This window comes from Oncorhynchus kisutch, linkage group LG15 (genome assembly GCF_002021735.2).
Source record: "Oncorhynchus kisutch isolate 150728-3 linkage group LG15, Okis_V2, whole genome shotgun sequence".
In the NCBI taxonomy this organism is placed as follows: Eukaryota; Metazoa; Chordata; class Actinopteri; order Salmoniformes; family Salmonidae; genus Oncorhynchus; species Oncorhynchus kisutch.
In genome coordinates, this window is record NC_034188.2 from 47274172 (window position 1) to 47299477 (window position 25306).

At 40.8% G+C, this 25306-nt stretch overlaps 1 protein-coding gene across 1 annotated transcript; it reads right to left on the minus strand.

Annotated features, from left to right (window-relative positions):
- Positions 1–6324: 6324 nt before the first annotated feature.
- On the minus strand, positions 6325–23188 carry LOC109904745 (protein NLRC3-like). Its single transcript, XM_031790380.1, has 8 exons — positions 23110–23188; positions 20767–20835; positions 19924–20022; positions 18569–18685; positions 9194–9310; positions 8846–8930; positions 8488–8716; positions 6325–8138 (listed from the first exon to the last, which is right to left on the minus strand). The coding sequence occupies exons 3-8, from the start codon at positions 20004–20006 to the stop codon at positions 6340–6342; spliced, it is 2430 nt and encodes an 809-aa protein (XP_031646240.1). The 5' UTR covers positions 20007–20022; positions 20767–20835; positions 23110–23188; the 3' UTR covers positions 6325–6339.
- Positions 23189–25306: the final 2118 nt, after the last annotated feature.

Here is a 25306-nt window from a genome sequence, read left to right on the forward strand (position 1 = left end):
CTCCAGTCCAGCAGAGAGCAGTCTGACTCCTGAGACTCCTGGGTGATTGTAGCTCAGGTCCAGCTCTCTCAGGTGTGAGGGGTTTGACCTCAAAGCTGAGACCAGAGAAGCACAGCCTTCCTCTGTGACTAGACAGCGTGACAGTCTGCAAAAAGTCAAAACATTTTAAAATCACACTGCTATTCTTTGGCGGTGAAAATTGTGGCAGTGTATTTTTTCAACATTTTTAGATATATCAGTGTCCTGAAAACTGCCATATCCATAAATTAATGTATCATTATTAGAAATGACAAATGATCAAAGTATTGCCTGTAGAGAGAAAAATGTTTAGTACAAATATTTGAGTAGACATGCTGCAATAGTTTGTGTCGGGGGGCTAGGGTCAGTCTGTTATATCTGGTGTATTGCTCCTGTCTTATCCAGTGTGAAATTAAGTATTCTCTCTCTCTCTCTCTCTCTGAGGACCTGAGCCCTAGGACCATGCCTCAGGACTACCTGGCCTGATGACTCCTTGCTGTCCCCAGTCCACCTGGTCATGCTGCTGCTCCAGTTTCAACTGTTCTGCCGGCGGCTATGGAACCCTGACCTGTTCACCGGACGTGCTACCTGTCCCAGACCTGCTGTTTTCAACTCTCTAGAGACAGCAGGAGTGGTAGAGATACTCTGAATGATCGGCTATGAAAAGCCAAATGACATTTACTCCTGAGGTGCTGACCTGTGATTGACCAAACCAGTTTAAAAAGCAGTATCAGTCAAAAGACAGACAGTAAGGTATCAAATTTAGATTGTATTGAGTTTTTAGATTGTATTGTTTTATTCGAGGTGACAGTACATAATGTCACCTTTTATTTGAGGATTTTGTGTGTGTGTCCAGTGTAAATTTTTTAATTTAACCTTTATTTACCTAGGCAAGTCAGTTAAGAGCACATTCTTATTTACAACGACGGCCGATCTCAGCCAAACCCAGACGGCGCTGGGCCAGTTGTGCGCCTCCCTATGGGACTCCCAATCACGGCCGGATGTGTGTGTCCAGGGTGTATGTGTGTGTCGAGTTTGTGTGTGAGCCAGTGTGTGTGTGTCCAGTATGTGTGTGAGTGTGAGTGTGAGTGTGAGTGAGTGTGTGTGTGTGTGTGTGTGTGTGTGTGTGTGTGTGTGTGTGTGTGTGTGTGTGTGTGTGTGTGTGTGTGTGTGTGTGTGTGTGTGTGTGTGTGTGTGTGTGTGTGTGTGTGTGTGTGTTAGGAATGGGCGGTATATTTCATGATGTACCGGAGGTGATGCAGGGACCGGTTTGGGTTTTTAGTTTACCTTCTATACTGGTATTGATGCAGGGACCGGTTTGGGTTGTTACTTTACCTTCTATACCGGTATTGATGCAGGGACCGGTTTGGGTTTTTAGTTTACCTTCTATACCGGTATTGATGCAGGGACCGGTTTGGGTTGTTACTTTAACTTCTATACCGGTATTGATGCAGGGACCGGTTTGGGTTGTTACTTTACCTTCTATACCGGTATTGATGCAGGGACCGGTTTGGGTTTTTAGTTTACCTTCTATACCGGTATTGATGCAGGGACCGGTTTGGGTTGTTACTTTACCTTCTATACTGGTATTGATGCAGGGACCGGTTTGGGTTGTTACTTTACCTTCTATACTGGTATTGATGCAGGGACCGGTTTGGGTTGTTACTTTACCTTCTATACCGGTATTGATGCAGGGACCGGTTTGGGTTGTTACTTTACCTTCTATACTGGTATTGATGCAGGGACCGGTTTGGGTTGTTACTTTACCTTCTATACCGGTATTGATGCAGGGACCGGTTTGGGTTGTTACTTTACCTTCTATACCGGTATTGATGCAGGGACCGGTTTGGGTTTTTAGTTTACCTTCTATACCGGTATTGATGCAGGGACCGGTTTGGGTTTTTAGTTTACCTTCTATACCGGTATTGATGCAGGGACCGGTTTGGGTTTTTAGTTTACCTTCTATACCGGTATTGATGCAGGGACCGGTTTGGGTTTTTAGTTTACCTTCTATACCGGTATTGATGCAGGGACCGGTTTGGGTTTTTAGTTTACCTTCTATACCGGTATTGATGCAGGGACCGGTTTGGGTTTTTAGTTTACCTTCTATACCGGTATTGATGCAGGGACCGGTTTGGGTTTTTAGTTTACCTTCTATACCGGTATTGATGCAGGGACCGGTTTGGGTTTTTAGTTTACCTTCTATACCGGTATTGATGCAGGGACCGGTTTGGGTTTTTAGTTTACCTTCTATACCGGTATTGATGCAGGGACCGGTTTGGGTTTTTAGTTTACCTTCTATACCGGTATTGATGCAGGGACCGGTTTGGGTTTTTAGTTTACCTTCTATACCGGTATTGATGCAGGGACCGGTTTGGGTTGTTACTTTACCTTCTATACCGGTATTGATGCAGGGACCGGTTTGGGTTTTTAGTTTACCTTCTATACCGGTATTGATGCAGGGACCGGTTTGGGTTTTTAGTTTACCTTCTATACCGGTATTGATGCAGGGACCGGTTTGGGTTGTTACTTTACCTTCTATACCGGTATTGATGCAGGGACCGGTTTGGGTTGTTACTTTACCTTCTATACCGGTATTGATGCAGGGACCGGTTTGGGTTTTTAGTTTACCTTCTATACCGGTATTGATGCAGGGACCGGTTTGGGTTTTTAGTTTACCTTCTATACCGGTATTGATGCAGGGACCGGTTTGGGTTGTTACTTTACCTTCTATACCGGTATTGATGCAGGGACCGGTTTGGGTTGTTACTTTACCTTCTATACCGGTATTGATGCAGGGACCGGTTTGGGTTTTTAGTTTACCTTCTATACCGGTATTGATGCAGGGACCGGTTTGGGTTGTTACTTTACCTTCTATACTGGTATTGATGCAGGGACCGGTTTGGGTTGTTACTTTACCTTCTATACCGGTATTGATGCAGGGACCGGTTTGGGTTGTTACTTTACCTTCTATACCGGTATTGATGCAGGGACCGGTTTGGGTTGTTACTTTACCTTCTATACCGGTATTGATGCAGGGACCGGTTTGGGTTGTTACTTTACCTTCTATACCGGTATTGATGCAGGGACCGGTTTGGGTTGTTACTTTACCTTCTATACCGGTATTGATGCAGGGACCGGTTTGGGTTGTTACTTTACCTTCTATACCGGTATTGATGCAGGGACCGGTTTGGGTTGTTACTTTACCTTCTATACCGGTATTGATGCAGGGACCGGTTTGGGTTGTTACTTTACCTTCTATACCGGTATTGATGCAGGGACCGGTTTGGGTTGTTACTTTACCTTCTATACCGGTATTGATGCAGGGACCGGTTTGGGTTTTTACTTTACCTTCTATACCGGTATTGATGCAGGGACCGGTTTGGGTTGTTACTTTACCTTCTATACCGGTATTGATGCAGGGACCGGTTTGGGTTTTTAGTTTACCTTCTATACCGGTATTGATGCAGGGACCGGTTTGGGTTGTTACTTTACCTTCTATACTGGTATTGATGCAGGGACCGGTTTGGGTTGTTACTTTACCTTCTATACTGGTATTGATGCAGGGACCGGTTTGGGTTTTTAGTTTACCTTCTATACTGGTATTGATGCAGGGACCGGTTTGGGTTGTTACTTTACCTTCTATACCGGTATTGATGCAGGGACCGGTTTGGGTTTTTAGTTTACCTTCTATAACGGTATTTGAATGTTTGCTTTGTTAAATGTGACACGCTATGTGTAATGTCCATTTTTATAGTTTTCTTCTTTACTTGAGTAATTTCTCTCTGCTCTTTCTCTCCGTGCAGCTTTCCACAGTGACCTATCCACGTCCCCTGTCACTCAAGGAACGCATTTGATGTTCCTCAACCACGAGACACTTGCGTTCAGTCTGCATGGATAATGCAGCACATGGAACAATGTTGATGACAACAAAGCTGTTTTCACTTTGCTTCTTCAAATAAATCCAACATGTTATTTTGGCCATATCGCCCAGCCCTAGTTTGTTTGTGTGTCTGTGTGTTCATTGAGTGAGACACTTGCAAACACATGCACACACACACTGGACACACACAGAACACACACACAATGGACAAACAGGACCCACACACAGGACACACACACACACACACACACACACACACACACACACACACACACACACACACACACACACACACACACACACACACACACACACACACACACACACACACACACACACACACACACACACTGGAGAAACACACACAGTTCAAAAGGCTGGAGCATAGCGCAAATTTAAAACTGTAAGCTTCACTGTCCAAACACATATGGTGTGGACTATGTGTGTCTGGTAAACACATGTGGATCTGGTGAACAGTTATCACTTGTTGACAAACAACAGGAATACTGACCTCAGAGTCTCCAGTTTACAGTGGGGATTCCCCAGTCCAGCAGAGAGCAGCTTCACTCCTGAATCCTTCAGGTCATTGTTACTCAGGTCCAGCTCTCTCAGGTGTGAGGGGTTTGACTCCAGAGCTGAGACCAGAGAAGCACAGCCTTCCTCTGTGACTCCACAGCCTGACAGCCTGACAAAGAGATCATCATGACTTCACAAACACACTGTTGTCATGACTGTCCTGATCAGGTCAGGAGACCACAACCCTACAGATCATCTCTCACCCCCAACAGAGAAGGAGAGATCTAGGGGTCTGAAGATGTGGGGGTTTTATGACCCCTCACGCACCTGGTAAATCTTAGGCCACAGACAACATTCCTTTGTCCTCTCACTATGGAGACCCACCCTCAGAACATTAAACATGCAATAAGGGACTTTGGAACAATGGTTTCCGTCAGCCACATTGGTGGTCATGACAATAGATGGAATATGAAAATGGATGTCATTTTTGTTTTGTTATTAAAGGTTAATAGATTACGTTATTAAGAAAACATTGTAACTTTAAGAGTTTTCCTAGGATATGCTTGATGTTTATACATTGCACGTGGAAAACGTCCAAAGATAATGTTTTGGTAAAGATGAAATGTGAAGTTAGTTGTCTAAAATTGGATTAGAGTAAAATCTAGACCTTTCCTCGGTGCGCCCAGAGAATTGCCCTAAAGGCGGTTACTCCCACTTCTGACCGAGGGTATAAGACATGTGCATTAAGAATTAACATATCAGACTATGTGACCCAAGCTGCAGCCATGATCTAAAAAGTAAATGAACCCAGAACGCAACACAAGTTTGCAGACCGAGAAATCTTTTTCTACCCAAGCTACGGATGAGACCCCCTAGCATCCAATCCCAGCGAATTGTGGTATCTAAACGGTTTCATTCCTACGCTGTGAGCTCTGAGTTTCAGAGCTGTCCGTCCTCAGAAGACCCCTTCCAGAGCAAGGGTGAGGAAACAGACCACTAAGCCAAAAGGACACTGACATCGTGAAGACAACCAGAGAGTTGCGCCGGAGAAGTGCGTCATTGAGCAGCCTAAACGGACCACGCGGAGCTTCCCATCTGAGAACTTCCACACGTAATTACATCATTATATTCTGACCCATAAGAGCGGCAGTTCGGGGCAAGGCTAGGGTTAAAATAAGCATTGCTGACAAATGCACCCAAATGTATATTTCTCTTGTGTACTTTCTCTTTTTCTCTCTCCTTAAATCCCCATTTTGGGTAACACGCGCCATAGTGTGTTGGCCCATTATACTAAGTTCTAATCTATAGCCTAGATTGTGTTTTTGTGTATGTGTATTTTTTATCATCATTTTAGCTTTCTAGTAAATAAATAATCAACTAAGATTGGTGTGGTACGAACTCATTGGTGGGACTCGGGTTTGTGCAGATTCCCGGATTATGCGACGTTCAGAATGAGATTGTAGAGGAAACTGATTATTTTAGTGACTGTTGTAAAATCGATATTCTGATATACTTTGAGTTAATTTAGGAAATAGAAACTCAATAAAACAAATTTTCCCATGGTACCCTAGGTAAATGAGTTAATAATTGCTTGATTCATTTAATCACGCAATTAGAAACCTGTAATCATTCGATGAGCGACAGTCGTCACATTAACTAATACAATGTCATGACACTGTTCATTTAACACCGGTAGTGCAGAAGGACAAAGGCAGATGCATTTGGTTTATTCTCTCAAACAACATAGATTCATCTTTGGGTCTCCTAGAATTGTATGGTCATATTGTTATACCAATGTGAAAACCAATGCACTGATTCAATGTGTAATTCAATATGATATTGTATATATAATACAATACATATTTTTCTCTAAACTGAATAATGCTTCCTGATGATTAGTTCTGATGTGTCATTGTATGTACTCACAGGACAGCTCTGGAGGCTTTGACCACTGGCAGCAGCCTCAGAAGACCTTCCTCTGATCTGGAGTATTTTTTCAGGTCAAACACATCCAACTCCTTTTCTGAAGTCAGCAACACAAAGACCAGAGCTGACCACTGTGCAGGTGACAGGTTGGCTCCAGAGAGACTTCCTGTTCTCAGGTAGCTTTGGATCTCCTCCACTAGAGAATGGTCATTCAGTTCATTCAGACAGTGGAACAGATTGATGCTCCTCTCCGGAGAAAGATTCTCCCTGATCTTCTCCTTGATGTACTTGACTGTTTCTTCATGGCTCCGTGAGCTGCTTGTCTTTGTCAGTAGACCTTGTAAGTACTTCTGATTGGACTCCAGTGAGAGGCCCAGAAGGAAGCGGAGGAAAAGGTCCAGGTTTCCTGTCTTACTTTGTAAGGCTTTATCCACAGCACTCTTGTAGAAACTAACTTCAGGCTCGTCTCTGAATAGCAAAGAAAAGTTATTGGATTTTGTTTGCAGTTTGTCCATTAGATTCTCGTTGTTGTTGATGAATGAGAGGAACACATATACAGCAGCCAGAAACTCCTGAATGCTCAGATGAACAAAGCAGTACACCTTCTCCTGGTACAGCACACATTCCTCTTTAAAGAGCTGTGTGCACAATCCCGAGTACACTGAGGCTTCAATGACATCAATACCAGCCTCTTTCAGGTCCTCTTCATAGAAAATCAGATTGCCCTTCACAAGCTGTTGAAAAGCCAGTTTTCCCAGTGACAGAATGCTCTCTTTATTCCAGTGTGGACCTGTCTCTTCTTTCCCAAGATACTTTTCATTCTTCTGTTTGGTATGAAACACCACAAGGTGTGTGTACATCTCAGTCAGAGTCTTGGGCATCTCTTCTCTCTTATATTTCAGCATGTGTTCAAGGACTGTTGCAGAAATCCAACAGAAGACTGGAATGTGGCACATGATGTGGAGGCTCCTTGATGTCTTTATGTGTGAGATGATTCTGCTGGCCAGGTCCTCGTCACTGAATCTCTTCCTGAAGTACTCCTCTTTCTGTGGGTCATTGAACCCTCTTACCTCTGTCACCTGGTCAACACACACTGAAGGGATCTTATTGGCTGCTGCAGGTCTGGTAGTTATCCAGAGGAGAGCAGAGGGAAGCAGATTTCCCTTGATGAGATTTGTCAGCAGAACATCCACTGAGGTTGACTCTGTGACATCACAACAGATTTTGTTCTTCTGGAAGTCTAGGGGCAGTCGGCACTCATCCAGACCATCAAAGATGAACAGAACTTTGTACTTGTTGTAGAGGGAGATTCCTGATTGTTTGGTTTCCATTGAGAAGTGATTGAGAAGTTCAATGAAAGTGTGTTTGTTCTCTTTCATCAAATTCAGCTCCCGAAAAGGGAATGAAAATAAAAATTGCACATCCTGATTTGCTTTTCCTTCAGCCCAGTCCAGAATGTACTTCTGCACAGAGACTGTTTTTCCAATGCCAGCGACTCCCTTTGTCAGCACAGTTCTGATAAATTTGTCTTGTCCATTTAAGGGTGTGAAGATGTCATTCCATTTGATTGCAGTCTCTAGTCTTGCTTGTTTCCTGGTTGTTGTCTCAATCTGTCTCAGCTCATGTTCATTATTGACCTCTCCTGTTCCACCCTCTGTGATGTAGAGCTCTGTGTAGATCTTATTGAGAAGTGTTGGGTTTCCTTGTTTAGCGATCCCCTCAAATACACATTGACACTTCTTCTTTAGATTAGATTTGAGTTCACGTTGGCAAATCACAGCAGGATCATCTGAATCTAGAAATAACACAGATGATATTAATGTTTTAATGCTTACAGTATTGTAGGACTGTTATAAAGTTTTAAATTATAATTATTTAACTGACTATACATGTGTAAATGTTTTCATATTGCATTACAGACTGGCGTGACTGATTATAATATTATTGATATTATTGATGTTATTATTAATGTTGTCTCTCTCTCTAATCTCTCTCTAAATTAATCACCACAACCCATCCCTGCTGCTACTTGAGGATGTCACTAGGTGTTGTGTTAAGGCTGCTACAATGTCATTGAGTTGTACTTTAGCTTCAGCTTTTAAATGTTATAAAACAGCACTCAACATGAGTCAAACAGATCTTACAGTTCTCCAGTGTGTCAGCAAGCTCCACCTGGTTCATTTTCCTCAGGACGTGCAGTGTGATCTTCAGAGCCCCCTCTCTGGCACTGCTCTCCTGCTTCTCATCTTCAGAATCCACCACTTCCTTATCCTGCTTCTGACTCTCAAAGCCTTCTGGGAGTTCTGGACAAAGAATCCTCTTGAACAGCTTCAGCTCGTTCTTCACAAATGTCATAATATTCTCTTCAAGCATCTGAAATAAATAAAGTAAATAAGTTAAGCAAGAGACAATATGCTTTCTCATTATCACATTAATGAATGGTTGACAGATCAACTTTACTTGAGGTAAACAAAAACAAATGTACATAACAGGACCACATACACTGAATATGGAGGCCAGGTCTTTTTGATGACTCTGGGAAGACTGACCACTGAGAATCTCTGACTCGAATCTCTCCTGCTGGTTTCTGTGGACAAAACATGAGATTACATCTCCCCATCCAGGGAGTGAACACACGCACACACACACACACACACACACACACACACACACACACACACACACACACACACACACACACACACACACACACACACACACACACACACACACACACACACACACACACACACACACACACACACACACACACACACACAGTCTCTAGTCAGAAATGACTAGAGACAGTGTTGTTTAACTCACTGACCATGACCCATGAGTTCTTCTTACCTTTGTTCAGTAGAAAAGGCTCCCTCTCTAAAGTTCACAGGTTCACGTATAGACCAGTCACTCTTCATGGACACACAGCTGGGTACAGGGGAGGCTGGTCTCTCCTGCTTGATTGGACTTCAACACAACAGAGACAAACATTACATCTCTCATCTACTCTGAGCTGAGATGGGGAAACATAAGAAGAGTTTCATTACAAAAAGCTATTTATCCATTTTCAGAAATGTTTCTAAATGATCTTTTATTGTTTAAAAGTTATGTTTATGTTTTTTTTCTTCTTTTTGCTAAATGAGGAGATGGGTACCTGCTTCCATAAACCAATGAGGAGATGGGTACCTGCTTCCATAAACCAACGAGGAGATGGGTACCTGCTTCCATAAACCAATGAGTAGATGTAATTTTTAATAATGTTTTGTCTGCCTCTCTCTATTAGTCACCTCAACCCCGCTTAAAAGCTTGTGTCTTCACTCTGCCTTCTCTCTCTGGTAGTCACCTCAGCCCCACTAAAAAGCTTGTGTCTTCACTCTGCCTTCTCTCTCTAGTAGTCACCTCAGACCCACTAAAAAGCTTGTATCTTCACTCTGACTTCTCTCTCTAGTAGTCACCTCAGCCCCACTAAAAAGCTGGTGTCTTCACTCTGCCTTCTCCAGGTGCATGTTGAGGTAAATTTACTAACAGGGAGGGTTGCATGATGTAATTTATTGGAGGGCTGGAAGACACACTCTCGAGGTTGTTTACTCGCAATATCAGATATTAATTAACTTGTTGGGGATAGGGGGCAGTATTTTCACTTTGGATGAATTGCGTTCCCATAGTGAACTGCATCCTACTCTGTCCTAGATTGCTAATATATGCATATTATTATTACTATTGGATAGAAAACACTCTGAAGTTTCTAAAACGGTTTGAATTATGTCTGTGAGTGTAACAGAACTCATAGGGCAGGCAATCTTCCAAACAGGAAGTGAAATTCTGAATGCGGGTCTAACTTCACTTACAAATAAGATATGGATCTGTTAGCACTTCCCACACCTTCCACTATATGTTCTCATTCAGTAGAAAGTGGAATGGAGCCTCTGGTGTGAACTTTGACCGAATGGGAGGGGAATGAGTCACTGTCCTGGCAGAATGCAATTTCATTCCATTTGGCTGCAGATGAAAACATATAATCCGGTTGGAACGTTATTGGATATATATGAAAATAACATAAAATATATTTTATATTTTATTATCCGTCTCAGATTATTGCATGGTAGGCTTGTTTCATAATGTTTTAAAAAAATCTGACACAGCGGTTGCATTAAGAACCAGTGTATATTTAATTATATGTAGAACATGTATCTTTTGTCAAAGTTTATGATGAGTATTTCTGTTATCTGGCGAAGCTCTCTGTAATTCCTCCGGATATTTTGGAGGCATTTCTGAACATAGCGTCAATGTAAACCGAGATTTGTGGATATAAATATGCATATTATCGAACAAAACATAAATGTATTGTGTAACATGTCATATGAGTGTCATCTGATGAAGATTATCAAAAGGTTAGTGATTCATTTTATCTCAAATTCTGCTTTTGTGACTCTATCTTCGGCTGGGAAAAATGGCTGTTTTTTTTTATTTATTTGGTGGTGGTCTAACATAAATATATGTTGTGTTTTCGCTGTAAAACATTTTAAAAATCGGACATGATGGGTAGATTAAAAAGATGCTTATCTTTCATTTGCTGTATTGGACTTGTGTGAAAGTTAAATATTTGTAAAGAATATTTTTGAATTCCCTGCGCCACCTTTTCAGCTGAATGGGGGGAGGGGGGGAGTTCCCCTAGGGGAATGCCTTGCCATTAAGATTACTTTTTTTAATGCATGTATTCTGAGGTTGAGGTTCTGACTAGTGATTATTCACCCGGGGTTCAATACCTGCTATTGAAGCGCCCCAAAGATAATATTAAAACGTTTGTTACTTGGACACAGAGGGGTTAAACACTAAAGTTACCGTCCATCTAGTGAAGAGAGGAGAACCGGACAGAGGTAGCCAGCATCCGTCAACGAGAGAGGGAGAAGCCCTCCACGGGATTTAACAAGAAACAATCGGGGAGCTCCATTGGTCCACAATAAATGCAGGCAGCCGGTGATGATGTAGTGGTAGCTAGGATAACAGACCTAAATCTATCCTACCCTGCCTTTCTAAGGTCTTCGAAAGCCAAGTCAACAAACAGATTACTGACCATTTCGAATCCCACCGTATCTTCTCCGCTATGCAATCTGGTTTCAGAGATGGTCATGGGTGCACCTCAGCCACACTCAAGGTCCTAAACGATATCTTAACCGCCATCGATAAGAAACAATACTGTGCAGCCGTATTCATTGACCTGGCCAAAGCTTTTGACTCTGTCAATCACCACATCCTCATCGGCAGACTCGATAGCCTTGGTTTCTCAAATGATTACCTTGCCTGGTTCACCATCTACGTCTCTGATAGAGCTCAGTGTGTTAAATCAGAAGGCCTGTTGTCCGGGCCTCTGGCAGTCTCTATGGGAGTGCCACAGGGTTCAATTATTGGACCCGACTCTCTTCTCTGTATACACCAATGATGTCGCTCTTGCTGCTGAGTCTCTGATCCACCTCTACGCAGATGAAACCATTCTGTATAACTCTGACCCTTCTTTGGACACTGTGTTACCCACCCTCCAGACAAGCTTCAATGCCATAAAACTCTCCTTCCGTGGCCTCCAATTGCTCTTAAATATAAGTAAAACTAAATGCATGCTCTTCAACCGATCGCTGCCTGCACCTGCGCTCCGGTCCAACATCACTACTCTGGACGGTTCTGACTTATAATATGTGGACAACTACAAATACCTAGGTGTCTGGTTAGACTTTACTCTCCTTCCAGACTCACATCAAACATCTCCAATCCAAAGTTTAATCTAGAATTGGCTTCCTATTTCGCAACAAAGCATCCTTCACTCATGCTGCCAAACATACCCTCATAAAACTGACCATCTTACCAATCCTCGACTTCGGCGATGTCATTTACAAAATAGCCTCCAATACCCTACTCAATAAATTGGATGCAGTCTATCACAGTGCCATCCGTTTTGTCACCAAAGCCCCATATACGGCCCACCACTGCGACCTGTACGCTCTCGTTGGCTGGCCCTCGCTTCATACTCTTTGCCAAACCCACTGGCTCCAGGTCATTTTACAAGACCCTGCTAGGTAAAGTCCCCCCTTATCTCAGCTCGCTGGTCACCATAGCAGCACCCACCTGTAGCACACACTCCAGCAGGTTTATCTCTCTGGTCACCCCCAAAACCAATACTTCCTTTGGCTGCCTCTCCTTCCAGTTCTCTGCTGCCAATGACTGGAACAAACAACAAAAACCTCTGAAACTGGAAACACTTATCCCCCTCACTAGCTTTAAGCACCCGTTGTCAGAGCAGCTCACAGATTACTGCACCTGTACATAGCCCATCTATAATTTACCACAAACAACTACCTCTCCCCCTACTGTATTTATTTATTTATTTTGCTCCTTTGCGCCCCATTATTTCTATCTCTACATTGCACATTCTTCCACTGCAAATCTACCATTCCAGTGTTTTACTTGCTATATTGTATTTACCACCACCATGGCTTTTTTTTGTTGCCTTTACCTCCCTTATCTCACCTCATTTGCTCACATTGTATATAGACTTATTTTTCTACTGTATTATTGACTGTATGTTTGTTTTACTCCATGTGTAACTCTGTGTTATTGTATCTGTTGAACTGCTTTGCTTTATCTTGGCCAGGTCGCAATTGTAAATGAGAACTTGTTCTCAACTTGCCTACCTGGTTAAATAAAGTTGAAATAACTAGAATGCTGCTGGTAGAGTAGCTAGCTAGCATACCTAGCTGTACCGAATAACTAGGATAACTAGGATGCTGCTGGTAGAGTAGCTAGCTAGCTTTCCTAGCTGTACCGACTAGCTTGGCTAGCTAGCAGTTTGTTCATCTGTCCCTGATCTCGATGACAACGAATCCGGTGAATCACAAAATGAAACAAGGATAGAGAGTGAAAAGGATCTGGCTACACTCATACTGTCCCTGACCGCAAAGCAAAAATAAAATTAAACACTAAACTTTGGTGTGTCAACACCATAGCGAACTCCGTCATTATTTCCAAAGATCACCTCATCCCACTCTGCTCGTAACCGGGACAATATGCTTGGCGCCACACCGTACGTGGACGCGGACAGTTCTGTACGGGGACGTGGACAGTTCCAGAACGCGGACGTGAGCAGTGCAACACAATCAACTAAACACAGTCTTTACAGTGGGTTACATTAGTAATATTCATTTATTTTTTTATTATTATGTAAAACAAACTTTCTACATTTTTATATAACAATATGTTGAGACCTGGGGCCATATCCACAATGGAAAAGTGGTCGTATAAGTGCTGAGAATAAAGACATTTGACACTTATGGGTATAAATTAAAGCTATGCATGAAGCCTCTAGTCCTACCGAGTCGGCAGATATTTAGGACACCTCGTGAGCTGTCCTAAGTAGTTAAGAGTTAACAGCAGGTGTCTTGATAATACTATAGAATAATGCAGCGAGTCAGTGGTTCCTGAGCCACATGTAATTCCTTTGCAGTAGTAGAAAATAATGTTTTATATTTCTATATTTCTCTATACGGGTTTGAAGAGTGAGTTGATATAAGGGTAATATTGTCAAAATTCTGCTTGGTCCCCCAAAAATATTTTCTCCATTATATTAGACAATAATTCAAATCAAATCTAATCTAATTGTATTAGACACATGCACTGAATACAACAGGTTTAGACCTTACAGTGAAATGCTTACTTATGAGCCCCTAACAAACAATGCAGGTAAGTAAAAAAATACGAATAAGAATAAGAAATAATAGTAACAAGTAATTAAAGAGCAGCAGTAAAATAACAATAGCGAGACTATATACAGGGTATACAGTACCATACAGAGTCAATGTGGAGGCTATACACAGGTGGGTACCAATGTGTGGGGGCACCGGTTAGTTGAGGTAATATGTACATGTAGGTACTGTTATTAAAGTGATTATGCATAGATGATAACAACAGAGAGTAGCAGTGGTGTAAAAGGGGGGGGGGGGTATGCAAATAGTCTGGGTAGCCATTTGATTAGATGTTCAGGAGTATTATGGCTTGGGGGTAGGAGCTGTTTAAAAGCCTCTTGGACCTAGACTTGGCACTCCGGTACCGCTTGCCGTGCAATAGCAGAGAGAACAGTCTATGACTAGGGTGGCTGGAGTCGCTGACAATTTTTAGGGCCTTCCTCTGACACCGCCTGGTATGTAGGTCCTGGATGGCAGGAAGCCTGGCCCCAGTGATGTACTGGGCCATTCGCACTACCCTCTGTAGTGCCTTGTGGTCAGAGGCCGAACAGTTGCCATACCAGGCAGTGATGCAACCAGTCAGGATTCTCTTGATGGTGCAGCTGTAGAACCTTTTGAGGATCTAATGCCAAATATTTTCAGTCTCCTGAGGGGGAATAGGTTTTGTCGTTCCCTCTTCCCGACTGTCTTGGTGTGCTTGGACCATATTAGTTTATTGTTGATGTGGATGCCAAGGAACTTGAAGATCTCAACCTGCTCCACTTCAGCCCCGTCGATGAGAATGGGGGAGTGCTCAGTGGGGGAGTGCTTTTTTTCCTGTTGTCCACAATGATCTCCTTAGTCTTGATTATGTTGAGGGATAGGTTGTGATTCTGCAACCACCCAGCCAGGTCTCTGACCTCCCTATAGGCTGTATCGTCGTTGACGGTGATGAGGCATAACACTGTTGTATCATTGTCAAACTTAATGATGGTGTTGGAGTTGTGCCTGGCCATGCAGTCATGAGTGAACAAGGAGTACAGGAGGGGGCTGAGCACGCACCCCTGAGGGGCCCCTGTGTTGAGGATCAGCGTGGAAGGAAGTCCAGGATCCAGTTGCAGAGGGAGGTGTTTAGTCCCAGGGTCCTTAGCTTATTGATGACCTTTGAGGGCACTATGGTGTTGATTGCTGAGCTGTAGTCAGTGAATAGTATTCTCACATAGGTGTTCCTTTTGTCCAGGTGGGATAGGGCAGTGTGGAGTGCAATAGAGATTGCATCATCTGTGGATCTGTTAGGGTGGTGTGCAAATTGGAATGGATCTTGCGTTTCTGGGATAATGGTGTTGATGTGAGCCACGTTATATGCTCAATCAATCAATTTAGTTATATTTTGCTACTTGTAGGCCACTGTTTGTAATTTGTCTCAATATATTTTATGATGTGTAGCCTACCGTGATTTAGTGCAATTTTATTGGGTAAGCATTTGTTACTGTAATTTAATTATGCCAATGTACTTTCATCAATTGAAAGCCCTTAATCTATTTTATGAGAATTTGTAAGATTTCTTGTTTGCATAAAATAGACGCAGACCAGTCTTTCAATAATAGGTAATAGAATTTATTCTCGGAGTGCGCTCCCCCTTAATCACGTGCAGATCATACATACATATACAGATCATGACATCATTTCATTGCTTTAACAGAATCCCCTCCTCTCGACCGGGACAAAGTAAGGTGAAAAGTTCATTCTAACTTACTAACACACTCCCAGATAACGTTTGACCCCTCAACATTATCGATCACCACTGAACTGACAGTTTTAATTAACAGAAAACCTAGGAATGCACTCACTGCCTTATCAAAAACCCCAGAGCTAAGTTTCTGTAGGGTCAACCATAGGCTAATGACCTTATCTGTTTTCACAGTCCACAACCCATTTGTTTCTTCCTAGTTGGAATGGTGTTCATTAACTAGATATAATAAAACAGAGTATAAGTTTCCTTAGTTACAGTTCCATTTAAAATTATTTGTTCAGTCATATTAATCATTACAGCATTAGAATAAGCCACCTCAATATTTGCAACCATAGGCGATAATATTTCTCTAGGTGCTGATCCGTCATCAGTATTGTGAAATAATTATAATGGTAAAATCATAAGGCTAGTGGGCAGTATCCTTAATTTCGGAGAGTCTGGCGTGCCCAAAGTGAACTGCCTGTTACTCAGGCCCAGAACCTAGGATATGCATATTATTGGTAGATAAAACTGTTAAAATAATGTCTGTGAGTATAACAGAACTGATATGGCTGGCGAAAACCCGAGGAAAATCCGGGAAATGGGATTTTTTTGGTGTCAATGTTTTCAATTGACTTGCTATTGAACATAGTGGGATAAAGCTCCCAGATTGCAGTTCCTATGATTTCCACTAGGAAGTGGACATTTTCACTCACTTTTCACGCGCGTGACCTTGTTCTTTTTCCTTTCTATTGAATACGCTGTTGTCCGGTTGAAATATTATCGATAATATCGATATTTGATAACTTAAGGATTAATCTTAAGGCTAGGTGGGCGCCAGTGTCCTACCTCGACAACATCCGGTGAAATTGCAGAGTGCCAAATTCAAAATATAAAATTCCTAATATTAAACATTCATGAAAATACAAGTGTCATCCATGATTCTTTAGCGCAGAATCTTGGTAATCGAACCATGTTGTCCGATTTACAATAGGCTTTATGGCGAAAGCATAGCATTTGATCAACTGAGGACAGCGCCTCACAAAATTTCTGCATTAGCATAAATTCCTAACCTGCACAAGCGTCCTCAAACTCAAAAATAGCAATAAATTAAATGACTTACCTTTGAAGATCTTCCTCTGTTGGCAATCCAAGGAGTCCCAGAAACACAATCAATGGTTGTTTTGTTCGATAAAGTCCCTCTTTATATCCCGAAAGCTCTGTTTTGTTGGCATGTTCTGTTCAGTAATCCACTGGCTCAATGGCGTTCAAAACATGCAGACCAATACATCCTAATAGCACCGGCAAAGTTCGTCGAAACAAGTCAAACGATGCTTCTAATTAAGGAAAGACTTGAATGGAGAAAACTGATATGAGAGCAGCGCTCCCTTTCTTTCCATCCTATCAGTATTGATACATGATCCACCAGCATGATACCTTGTAGTGCTGCTGATCCAGTTTCTACTGGTCTGACTGAGGATATGTAACTCTGAACTGTTCACCAGACGTGATACCTTGGCCTTGTACCTTCTAAATAAAAATAAAAAACAGTAACACAATAAAATAACAATAATGAGACTATAAGGAGAACCAGTACTGAGTCATTGTGCAGAGGTACCAGGTAGTTGAGGTAATAATGAGACTATAAGGAGTACCAGTACTGAGTCAATGTGCAGAGGTACCAGGTAGTTGAGGTAATAATGAGACTATAAGGAGAACCAGTACTGAGTCAATGTGCAGAGGTACCAGGTAGTTGAGGTAATAATGAGACTATAAGGAGTACCAGTACTGAGTCATTGTGCAGAGGTACCAGGTAGTTGAGGTAATAATGAGACTATAAGGAGAACCAGTACTGAGTCAATGTGCAGGGGTACCAGGTAGTTGAGGTAATAATGAGACTATAAGGAGTACCAGTACTGAGTCAATGTGCAGGGGTACCAGGTAGTTGAGGTAATAATGAGACTATAAGGAGAACCAGTACTGAGTCAATGTGCAGGGGTACCAGGTAGTTGAGGTAATAATGAGACTATAAGGAGTACCAGTACTGAGTCAATGTGCAGGGGTACCAGGTAGTTGAGGTAATAATGAGACTATAAGGAGTACCAGTACTGAGTCATTGTGCAGAGGTACCAGGTAGTTGAGGTAATAATGAGACTATAAGGAGAACCAGTACTGAGTCAATGTGCAGGGGTACCAGGTAGTTGAGGTAATAATGAGACTATAAGGAGAACCAGTACTGAGTCAATGTGCAGGGGTACCAGGTAGTTGAGGTAATAATGAGACTATAAGGAGTACCAGTACTGAGTCATTGTGCAGAGGTACCAGGTAGTTGAGGTAATAATGAGACTATAAGGAGAACCAGTACTGAGTCAATGTGCAGGGGTACCAGGTATTTCAGGTAATTGAGGTAATATGTACATGTAGGTAGGGGTAAAAGTGACTAGACAATCAGGATAGAGATTACATCTCCTCAACCAGGGAGTGCACGCACACACACACACACGCACGCACGCACGCACGCACGCACGCACGCACGCACGCACGCACGCACGCACGCACACACACACACACACACACACACACACACACACACACACACACACACACACACACACACACACACACACACAGGGAACAGGGAATGTTGTGTTTTAGGACTATAGGAAAAAAGTATTAGCCTATGGATTTTGAAAACAACAAAAATAAATGGGAAAATAGGAGAGGAGGAATGACTAGAGACAGTGTTGTTTAACTCACTGACCATGACCCATGAGTTCTTCTTACCTTTGTTCAGTAGAAAGGTCTCCCTCGCTAAAGTATATAGGTAGCTCCATAGACTTGTCACTCTTCATGGACACACAGCTGGGTACAGGGGAGGCTGGTCTCTCCTGCTTGATTGGGCTACAACACAACAGATAAAATAAGTACAATTAGTACTGCTAGGTTTTACACAGTAATAATATATATCTGCCTCACTCTCAGATAAATGAATAGTACTGCTAGGTTTTACACAGTAATAATATATATCTGCCTCACTCTCAGAGAAATTAGTAGTACTGATAGGTTTTACATAGTAATAATATATATATCTGCCTCACTCTCAGAGAAATTAGTAGTACTACTAGGTTTTACACAGTAATAATATATATCTGCCTCACTCAGATATATCAGTAGTACTGCTAGGTTTAATACAGTCAAATGTGACCGACCAGCTTGGTTCGGTCTTGTGTAGCCAAATTTGAAATTGTATTTTTTAAATTGGATAAAAGTAGCGACTCGGAGCTAGAAAATGGTATATCATACACTACAGTTGAGGAACAATGGGAAAGTAGTTCTGCTTTGAAATATGACAAACTTGTAACCTCACTTTTGAGAAAACGTCCTTTGAATGTTTTGGTTCTCAAACATCAGCGCAACATCACGTTGTTAAAAAAGAATCCTAAATTGGGCATGGCTATAAATTGGGAAATTGAAGGCATCTAGGCTGTATGTGTTCTATGAAAATTAACATTTGTATGCAACTTTGTAGGCAACATTATTGGCAAGCGACTTAATGCCTACTTTGCCAAAGCTATTTAGAGTTGTTAAACGGGTGTGAAGAGTGTGTTGATATAATGGTTATATTGTCAAAATCCGGCTTGTAACAATGATCAGAATTGGTTAAAAAAAATATGCATTCCATTACATTAGACAATAATTAAGAGTAGGCAAAGTGGTCGTGTCGTGTGAAAATTCTATCAAATATCTTACATTGCAACGAGTACAGTCAGGGTGCCGCGGAACCCCTGCAGTACCTCCACAGACAACGGATTGAGAACCCTGATTTAGCAGATACTCTTATCCAGAGTGATTTACAGTAATTACATTCATCTTAAGATAGTTAGGTGAGACAACCTCATATCACAGTCAAATATACAGGATACAAACATTCCATTCAAGCTGAATGGATAATAATAATGGATATGTAGCATTTTGCTTAAAAATAATTTTAAAAATTATACACATCTAAAATCTATATTTAAAATCTGAGAACAGCTATATTGAAGATATGCATAAGCAACCATTTATGATTAAAAAACAAATGTGAACATTTTTGGAAATAAACTCTTAATAATTCTTAAACAAAATTGTCATCTCACCTCTTAGCTTTGGTGTCATGTTCCCCAGAGAGACTCATTTTAGAGGCAAGGCCCCCCTCCTCTCTATCCTCAGAGAGACTCATTTTAGAGCACTGACCCCTAAACAGAAATCCAGCATGTCGATTGTCATTAACACAGTAATTCTTCAATGTCAATTGTTATCATTTATTACTTATCTCTTATAAAACATTTACTAACAGACATATAGAAACAGTCAGGGGATTTAATGCAATCACATGAACGTGTAGTTGTGACATTTAATCTCCATGGTAACTGTAATTTTTATAATAAGTCACTGTTAATAGTCACTAAGAGTGGACTATTTATTGTCTTTCAATATGTTATTTTCTAAACGTATCTGATAATACAGACAGAAGGGTGAAAATGGGCATGAATGATCTGAGAGGGAAATCATTGATCCATTCAATGTTTATTTGCAACAAGTAAGATATGTTATATTATGTAAAGTAGTCTAGGTTATAATGTATAATAGCAGTTTGTTAGTGATCTGCAGATTGAATTCTATACCTCCGCTATAGACTTCACATCATAGATGACCAGACAAAACCTGTTCAGATCAGTTCACAGAGACCATCAGGTTTGTCGGCATGATACGTGATCGTAGCTCAAACCCACTCTGACTATTGAATGTCTGACGTCGACCTAACCTTATAATAGTTTGAAGGTAGCCTAGACCCACAGTCCCTGAGTCTGCCCGTCTTTCCTACATACCAACACGTTTATTTCATGTTACAGAAAAATATGTGCCACAGTTTCAAAAGCAACTTTGTAACTGCGTAGTCTACAAACATGTTTCTAATAACATATGAGGAAATCACATACCTTACAGTCACTGGTGCAGCTGTTTTCTTGCAGTTGAAGTAGCTTTCATAGGCAACTCATTCAACCAGCCTAAACAACAGTAAATAAAAGATGTCAAATGGTCAAAAGTGAATCCTGATATAGCCATATACATTAGAGAGAGGTATATATATACTGATAGAGCCATATACATTAGAGAGAGGTATATATATACTGATAGAGCCATATACATTAGAGAGAGGTATATATAGCCTGATAGAGCCATATACATTAGAGAGAGGTATATATATACTGATAAAGCCATATACATTAGAGAGAGGTATATATATACTGATAGAGCCATATACATTAGAGAGAGGTATATATATACTGATAGAGCCATATACATTAGAGAGAGGTATATATAGCCTGATAGAGCCATATACATTAGAGAGAGGTATATATATCCTGATAAAGCCATATACATTAGAGAGAGGTATATATATACTGATAGAGCCATATACATTAGAGAGAGGTATATATATCCCGATAGAGCCATATACATTAGAGAGGGGTATATATATACTGATAAAGCCATATACATTAGAGAGAGGTATATATATACTGATAGAGCCATATACATTAGAGAGAGGTATATATATACTGATAGAGCCATATACATTAGAGAGAGGTATATATAGCCTGATAGAGCCATATACATTAGAGAGAGGTACAGTGGGGCAAAAAAGTATTTGTCAGCTACCAATTGTGCAAGTTCTCCCACTTAAAAAGATGAGAGAGGCCTGTAATTTTCATCATAGGTACACTTCAACTATGACAGACAAAATGAGAAAAAAAATCCAGGAAATCACATTGTAGGATTTTTTATGAAATTATTTATTATCTATTTATTATTTATTATTCACTATACTAACATTACACCATACATTTAATTTCTCTACACACTTTACAATAATCCCTGGCAGGATTCCCTGTAGCCTGAATTCACAACCAGAACATGTCAAGTCATTGAGATATTTTCTGTTCTGTTCTGTATATTCTTATGGATGAGGCCTAAACTGGAATGTGAAGCTAACTGAATCTGGCTATTTTTAGAAAACCAGTATATCAAGCCTGTATCATAGTCTACCCCTCAGGTTACGTTCAGGTTTCAGCATCAGACAGGTATCAACATGCCGAGTCGTAGGCAACAACCTGGGTTGTATTCATTAGTTTACTCCACAGCCAACAGTTTAAAAATGTTGCATAAAACATAAACAGTCCTCTCAATGCTGTACAACGTGACCTAAACAGTTTCTGTTGCCAAATGTTTTGTTACGATGGGCACTAATGAATACACACAACCTGTTTTGAGGAAGTGTAAGTTGTTGTTAGTCTCTCCACAATAGTTATTTGTCTCTTTCACACAACTTACCTTCCTCAGTGAAAAGCATTAACAGTAGATTAGAAAGAGAAAATGTTTGTTTGTTGCTTGTTGTGTTTTGAGGAGAAAAGTCAAGAGACCTATGATACAATACACTCTTAGAATAAAGGGTTCCAAACTTGTCCTCCAGGCTGTCCCCATAAGAGAACACTATTGGGTTCCAGGTAGAACCCTAATTGCTTCCATGTAGAACCCTCTGTGGAAAGGGTTCTTCATGGAACCCAAAAGGGTTCTACATAGTACCAGTACCATAGTTCTCCTATGGGGACAGCCAAATAACCCTTTTAGATTCTAGATAGTGTAGGAGTGATCACTCTGGGGCACACATATGGGCACAGAACAAATTCACCCCACACATCTGATTTATTTCGAAAACATTTTAAGGAGAGTAGGACTATTATAACACTGTCCACCAAAAATATCATCAACTATATGAATACACATAACAATATCATCAACTATATGAATACACATAACAATATCATCAACTATATGAATACACATAACAATATCATCAACTACATTAATACACATAACAATATCATCAACTACATTAATACACATAACAATATCATCAACTATATGAATACACATAACAATATCATCAACTATATGAATACACATAACAATATCATCAACTATATGAATACACATAACAATATCATCAACTACATTAATACACATAACAATATCATCAACTACATTAATACACATAACAATATCATCAACTACATTAATACACATAACAATATCATCAACTATATGAATACACATAACAATATCATCAACTACATTAATACACATAACAATATCATCAACTATATGAATACACATAACAATATCATCAACTATATGAATACACATAACAATATCATCAACTACATTAATACACATAACAATATCATCAACTATATGAACACACATAACAATCGTCAACTTACCTTTTATCTCTCAATAGAAACAGAGTCTGGAATGATCATCAGTTCGTCGAATGTTACTTTCGTTTGCTCTGCTCATTTACATATCAGGTTCTGCCTGTTCTCTCTCCCACTCCCTCTCTCTTTATAGCTCTTACAATGTGTCTTGGCATACATTCTACAACTGTCTGGAACTCTATTCTTCTGCCTCTCTCCATCACTTTCTCTGTATCTTGTCTGGTGTCCCTCTCCATCATATCATATTCTGTTGCTGTCTCCGTGTATTGTCTGCGTCTCTCTCAATCACCAGAAAATGCTGAGGGTTAGGCCTACTACAATACAACATTCAAAACATGACAACACAACTACATAACACCATTAAATACAGTTGAGGGTTGCTACAATACAACATTCACAACATGACAACACAACTACATAACACCATTAAATACAGTTGGAATGTAGTTTGAACTCTCAAACAGTTTCCATCTAACAGAAAAACAACAAGAAATCTGGATCAACACATTTAGATTTCTAGATGCTGCACTTTGCTGTTTCATTACCCAGTCAGCTGTTTAAGGTCATACCAAGGCAGAGCGCGGTATCAGCATTTTAGGGGTCAAAGGTCAGATAAGAGGTCATGGCTGATATGCATGGACTAGAAAAATAACTTTAAGGCCTTTTTTCTCAGATTCACTGTTTGTGTAGACTGCAGTTTGTCTTTGTTGGGCAGTAGTTCAGGTGGCTTGCCTTTCCCTTAGTCTGCCTATCGCCATGGTTACACCTTCCTGAAAACAATGAGGTTACTGGCCCAACACTCCAATCGCAAGCAAACTGACCAGTTTAATCAATGAAATGTGATACAAAATGATGCAACGGTGTGCTTTAGGACCATGTGGACACCTCCTAGAGGTGGGTTCATCAGGGGTTTTAATCAGACCATGTGGACACCTCCTAGTGGTCTGGTTGTTAGGAGTGTTTATCAGACCATGTGGTCACCTCCTAGTGGTCTGGTTGTTAGGAGTGTTTATCAGACCATGTGGACACCTCCTAGTGGTCTGGTTGTTAGGAGTGTTTATCAGACCATGTGGACACCTCCTAGTGGTGGGGTTGTTAGGAGTGTTTATCAGACCATGTGGACACCTTCTAGTGGTGGGGTTGTTAGGAGTGTTTATCAGACCATGTGGACACCTCCTAGTGGTGGGGTTGTTAGGAGTTTTAATCAGACCATGTGGACACCTCCAAGTGGTGGGGTTGTTAGGAGTGTTTATCAGACCATGTGGACACCTCCTAGTGGTGAGGTTGTTAGGAGTGTTTATCAGACCATGTGGACACCTCCTGGTGGTCGGGTTGTTAGGAGTGTTTATCAGACCATGTGGACACCTCCTGGTGGTCTGGTTGTTAGAAGTGTTTATCAGACCATGTGGACACCTCCTAGTGGTGGGGTTGTTAGGAGTGTTTATCAGACCATGTATTTATAGACACTATGCTGCATCAGTTGGTACAGGTGATAATGTAGAGACAAACCCCATCATGATTCAGCGTATGTATTTATAGACACTATGCTGCATCAGTTGATACAGGTGATAATGTAGAGACAAACTCCATCATGCTTCAGCCTATGTATTTATAGACACTATTCTGCATCAGTTGATACAGGTGATAATGTAGAGACAAACCCCATCATGCTTCAGCCTATGTATTTATAGACACTATGCTGCAGCCGTTTGGTTACAGGTGATAATGCTTATTGCTAATAGCTGATAATATACCATCTATACAGGTTATATGGTCTGATTTGTTAAAATCATTTAACATTTTTAACAATATCTTATTGGGCTCATTTCTGGAGGTGGAAATTATATTTTAGATGGTGTCAGCATCATTATATTTTCATACTTTTTGGATTAGAATGTACTTTTATTTGGTCACCAGAACTGAGTATCTCAGAACTGAGCTTCTCAAAAAGTATCCCCAGGAGGAAGGGGACTGGAATTGGTCAAATGACCTGTTTAATACATTTACAAACTGATCCTCTATCACAGTTTAATACATTTACAAAGTGATCCTCTATCACAGTTTAATACATTTACAAAGTGATCCTCTATCACAGTTTAATACATTTACAAAGTGATCCTCTATCACAGTTTAATACATTTACAAAGTGATCCTCTATCCCTGTTTAAACAATGACACTTAATATAATATAATGTTTACATAC

Bases quoted from the DNA above. Each gene is read 5' to 3' on its own strand.
- LOC109904745 (XM_031790380.1), bottom strand. From the start codon at position 20,006: ATGAGTCTCTCTGAGGATAGAGAGGAGGGGGGCCTTGCCTCTAAAATG. The intron at 8,717-8,845 runs GTATGTGGTCCT...TATTTATTTCAG, and splicing joins ACCTGGCCTCCATATTCAGT to ATGCTTGAAGAGAATATTAT. The intron at 8,139-8,487 runs GTAAGATCTGTT...TGTTATTTCTAG, and splicing joins TGCTGACACACTGGAGAACT to ATTCAGATGATCCTGCTGTG.